General features: G+C 43.7%; 1 protein-coding gene across 1 annotated transcript; it reads right to left on the minus strand.

Moving 5' to 3' along the window:
* Positions 1-321: 321 nt before the first annotated feature.
* Positions 322-1802, minus strand: LOC141713756 (uncharacterized). Its single transcript, XM_074517331.1, has 2 exons — positions 636-1802; positions 322-561 (listed from the first exon to the last, which is right to left on the minus strand). Exons 1-2 carry the CDS (start codon positions 1800-1802, stop codon positions 322-324), a joined length of 1407 nt encoding a protein of 468 aa, XP_074373432.1.
* Positions 1803-5305: the final 3503 nt, after the last annotated feature.

Genomic DNA, 5305 nt, shown 5'->3' on the forward strand with positions numbered 1-5305 from the left:
GCTTACCAAGATCGGGATTGTATCCTCTGCGGCCCCAGCCCTCTCAACCATTGGGGGTATTCTCGGGTCTAAGTCTGCTCGAGCCTCCCTAGATTCTCCTACTCCCTTGATTGTCAGACCCTCCGTATCCTCGAGCTCGGGCTGATAAACTCGGGCCGGATTTATCAAGCATTCAGAGGGCGTAGTGACAGTACAAGTGATTTCATTGGGAAGATCCATAGTTGTTGTCGTTTCTTCGCGTGCCCATTTCCCTTTCCTGAGTCCTGCAGCGATTTGTTCTAGGCTCTCTTTTTCATCACTTTCCTCTTCCACAATCCCTTATTATATCAACATGATGGGCTGAGAGGCTTCCATTAGCAAGGCCCCTGGGCGCGGTTCCACCTGAATCCCCATGTGCTCGAAATAATTTTCGGACAATTCCTCAATTGAAATCAGGTTACAAGTCTCGTGTCCCTCCGGACGTACTCTTTTTCGGCCCTCAGCCTCTTCCATGAGGACATCGCCTTCTGCCAGTTTAACCATTTCCTTTGATGTATTTCCCGACTCGGCCGCCCTGAGTGCCTGGTTGTAACAGACCCTTGATTCATATTGACAGCTCTTCAAGAAGCCTACCCCCGTTGGGCTGGGAATTTTACCGTCATATGATGGATGGATGTCACCATCCTCATTTCCCTCATAAGAGGTCTACCCACTATGACATTGTAGGCATAAGGCTGGTCTACAACCGTGAACATAGCGATCTGGGTGGCCACATAGGGCTCTTCTCCTATGGTCACTGGGAGCCGAATTATCCCTTTCACTTCGATTGAGTCCCCCGTGAATCCATATAGGTGTCCGCCTGTCGAGGTTAATTCTCTATCCAACAATCCCAGCTTCTTGTAGGCATCATAGGTTAAAACGTCAGTCGAGCTACCGGTATCCACCATTGCTCGGTGACCATTCACCATCCCAATCTTCATCTTTATAACTAGGGCGTCTGAATGAGGGTAATGCACCCACTTGGCATCGTTCTCCCTAAACACGATGTCATCAGCCTCCCTTTCAAAGTTCTCCGTGGGCCTTTGGCTCAGATGGTTGACGTTGGTGAGGGGCTTGTCCTTTGCTTCTCGGGCATACCATTCCATCGCCTTTCGGCTGTCTCTGCCAATGTGAGACCCGCCTAGAATAATATGAATGTTTCCGGCCCGAGGTACCCTCTTTTTATCTTCTGGGGGTGGAGGAGGGACGGTATGATAATCAGCTATGTGCCTTAGAACCTCCTTGACGACCCATTCTGTCAGCTTCCCCTGCCTTATCAGTGTCTCGATTTTATCATTCAATTGTCTACAATCGGCTGTATCGTGCCCCGTGGCCTCATAGTATGCGCAATACTTCGAAGTGTCCTTCTTGTTATAGTCTGTGAGAGGGGTTGCCTTCCTGAATACCACCTTCCCAGCATAGGTAGCATATATGTGGTCGATAGACGCTACCAGAGGGGTGTGTGTCTGCCATTTGCTTGTATAAGGTCTCCCCGAATCTTTGCTTATCTCTTTACCTCGGGAAGACTTTTTGGGGCTTGAGCTACGCCGATACATCTTTCTCCTTTCATCAGGGCTTGAAGACCGGTCTCTTTTATCTCGATAATTCTCGCTAATTTTCAGCTCTCTCATTAACTTCTCTACTCTCTTAAAGGGTTCAGCTTGCTCATAGAACTCGGCCAAGGTTCTCGGCTCACTCGCTTGGAGGCTCTTCCAGAATTTCGACCCTTCTTTCAACCTTGCTATCAAGAAATTCTTGATAGTCTCGTCACTGGCTCCCCTCATCTTGGGGACTTCGGCGTTAAACCGACGAAAGTATTCTGCCAGGGGCTCCCCCTTCCTTTGCTTGATGTTGGCTAACGTGGCCACAGGGGGTGAGTAGTGGAGGGTGGACTGAAATTGTCTGACGAACAAGTCCTCCAATTACCGCCACGTCCTTATGCTAGTCGGTCCCAACTTGGAGAACCATTGTTGGGCACTACCTCTGAGTGATGCCTCAAAGAGTCTGCAGCGGCTCATCTCCGGCACCTGATAGACTTCCATCTCAGTGTTAAATTGTATAAGGTATTCCGCCGGGTCGGCTTCGCCGTTGAATAGAAGGTCGGGGTTGTGCCTAAATACCCGAGCTAGGGGGGATGATCGAATAGCAGCCGTAAACGGAGAGGGGGCAGCTGAGGTCGGGGCCCCCCTCTTCTCTCTCTCCATCTCATCCAAGATCCTTTTTGGGTCTCTTACTCTAACAACTTCTCCTTCTCTGCCACCACCCACGTTACTCGAATGGTGTGAGCTTTGAGGTCGCTCGCGGTGTCTCCCTCCTCCGGCTTGTACCTGCGGCTCCCCTTCACGATTTTCTCTACGCCTGCGTCGCTCCCCCCTCCTGGGCGAGGTGTGTTGAAGTCTTTCCGGAGGGGTCGCCTCGCGCTCTCATTTTTACCCTCTCTCCTCTACGGGCTCCTTTTCTTCTCTCTCTTTCTTGCAATTCTCTAACTTAAGCCTGAGGTCGTGCTCGCTTAGCTTTTTACCCACTCGGTCTAGTACGCTAGTCGACCTTGCCTCAGATGAAGCTGGCTTCTGCCCCGATCTCGTAGAGATCCGGCTTCCCCACTCATCGTGACCTAGGGGTATATCTTCCTTTTCAACCGATGTCTCTTTCTTCTACTTGGTCTCAATTGCCGAGCCATCAAAATCGTGGATCAACCTCTTTTGAAGACCTTTGCTCTTCCAGCTACGCTGAGAGACCTTGAGGCGGCGCGCCTTACACTTGGCATTCTGGACCGAGTTTCTCTCTACCCTTGACATCCGGGCGGTGATCTGATTTATCTGATCGGCAAGCCCTTCGAGATACGTCATGACCGCCTTCCCGTCCACGGTTGCGATTGGTGGAGGTGGCGCCTGATTCTCTGGGGGCGTGTACTTGACCTCGTTCTGGTCCTTCTTCTTTCCTCCGCTTCCTGGTGTCGCCGTTTTTTTGCTTTCTTTGGTCATCTTTTCTCCCTAAGATGAAAGTGAGGCCCCCCTCCTTCTAGCGCCAATTGTTATAGGGAGAATTTCGTATAAAAGTGTTGTGGAGGTTGATGGGCGAAACAGGGATAAAGGACGGTGTTTGAGGGCGGAGGAAGGTTGTTTAGTGGTGGCTGAGCTTGTATGTTGACTTCTTAAAAAAGAATAGGGTTTGTTATTCTCTATCAAGTGTCGACTCCCCTTTCATACAAGTGCCTACGTACCCTATTTATAGGGATCAAGCCTCACGTAGTTCTTGGGGAACAAGTCACATAGGCTAGGGTTAGGACTCTTCAGCTCGTGCAACCCAAGCCCATGATAGAGTCAGGCCTTCAGCCAATTTAGTCACGTAAATCTCGACCAACTCCACACGCTTCCCACAATCTTACGGCATCTCCGCAATCCTTCCCATGATTGTAGGAACAACCCGTGTCGGCCCCGAAATCTATGAGCAACTCAATCATCTATGAGTTACTTTCCATATAAAACACAAAGTCCTCTAATGCGGGCTGTCCTAGCCGCCTCGGCCCGCACCACCTTCATTTTTAATCAATAAATACAATATTATCTTCAACTCCATTAGATGTGAGCTCATGGGCCCAGCCCGCGTGTAGGCAACCGAGCCTAGCTCGAGTACTGTCACTTGAGCCCACCTCGCATGAAGTCACTTGAGCCCACCTCGCGTATGAGAGCCCAGTAGGAAAGTATGAGCCTACCTTACAGGTGTAAGCCCAGCTCACATGTCATGAGCCCACCTTACACGTATAAGCCCAGCTCACATGTCATCAGCCCAACTCGCATGTCGTGAGCCCAGCCCGCATGTGATGGCCCAAGTCACATTGGTCCATGATTCTAGCCCACACATGAGAGTCCAGTCATTCAATGCACCTATGGGGACCTGTTTAGGGCCCATGACCGAAAGCGGGCATAACAGCTGTACTTGTTATTTTATATTTTTTTATTTTAATCATATTATTTTTGTGAATGGTTATGTTGTGCTCCTAATCCTTTAGTTTGTAATATTTGATTAAAATAGGAGGAAGTCCTTAGTTTTGTTCATTACTAATTATCAAATTATATAGGAATATGAAGCTAGTCTTTTTATTTCCCAGTTTTTTGGATTTAGGAGAAAAGATGTGTAGTATGTTCTAAATAAAGATGATATATACAATGTGCTATATGTATATCAGGAATTTTGAATAGCTCTTGGAACTATTTTAACCAATCTTTCGTCTGTGCAAGGTAATTAATTAATTACTTGGTCGTGTTTTAGTCCTAATGGTATCACCTGATTCCCAGTTCCACCTAATGGTGTCGTACATTTCTATTATTAGTATATTCTTAAAGTAATATATTATGATAATTAATAGTTTAAATAATAGATTATACATAGCACAAGTCATAAGCTAAGATTATACTGATATGCTAAGAGTCGAATATATGTTTAAATGTTTTTATCAGTCACAAGTCATAAGCATTTATGTGTCTACCCAATATTTGATAAATCAGGAATGGGACAATATCGGTAGATGATTAACATAAATTCAAGAATTAATCGAAATAAAAAATAGAATATATTGTAATATTAAATTATATTAAATATATTATTATGATTGTATCAGTTATTTATTAACTTATATAAATTTATATAAATGCAACCGCCTAAATATAACTGTTTTTAAATATGACTGATTTCAGTTGAATTTAGTCACGCCAAAAAATTGAAGAGAACTTTCCCGTCAATGAAATTTTCCAGCCAGAAAAATTAGAGGAAAAAATTGGAGCCAAATATCAGCTCAAAATTTTAAAAATCAATTTCTAAAATAATTTTATGAAAAAAAATCCTAAAAATAAAAGTATTATTTTAAATATTGCTTAAATATATAAATAAACAGTAATAATATATTCATCCTAGATCTTGTAATTCTCTTATTATTATTTTTACATATATCTATCTATTTTCGATTATTTTCGACTAGTACTTCTTACAAATGTCAATATCTATATATTTTAATGATATGATAAAAATTTTAGAAAAAAATAAATGTATTTGGTTTTCTATTTTAACAGTCAACTATTTATTTGACCAGTACTTCTTACAAGAGTTTAGTCTCATACTAATGTTTTGATTTTTTTTAAAAATGTTTATGAATGATCCAACCTTAAGGATGTGAGGATCTATATATTTTAGTGATATGATAAAAAAATTAAAAAAAAATAAATGTATTTGGTTTACTATTTTAACAGTCAATTAGTAGTTTGACGAGTACTTCTTACTAGTGTTAGTC

The sequence above is a fragment of the Apium graveolens genome, chromosome 3 (assembly GCF_009905375.1).
Source record: "Apium graveolens cultivar Ventura chromosome 3, ASM990537v1, whole genome shotgun sequence".
Classification (NCBI taxonomy): Eukaryota; Viridiplantae; Streptophyta; class Magnoliopsida; order Apiales; family Apiaceae; genus Apium; species Apium graveolens.

Excerpts from the sequence above, each read along its gene's own strand:
- LOC141713756 (XM_074517331.1), bottom strand. The coding sequence starts at position 1,802 with ATGAGGGGAGCCAGTGACGAGACTATCAAGAATTTCTTGATAGCAAGG. Across the intron at positions 562-635 it reads CATCCATCCATCATATGACG|GCACTCAGGGCGGCCGAGTC; the intron begins GTAAAATTCCCA and ends TGTTACAACCAG.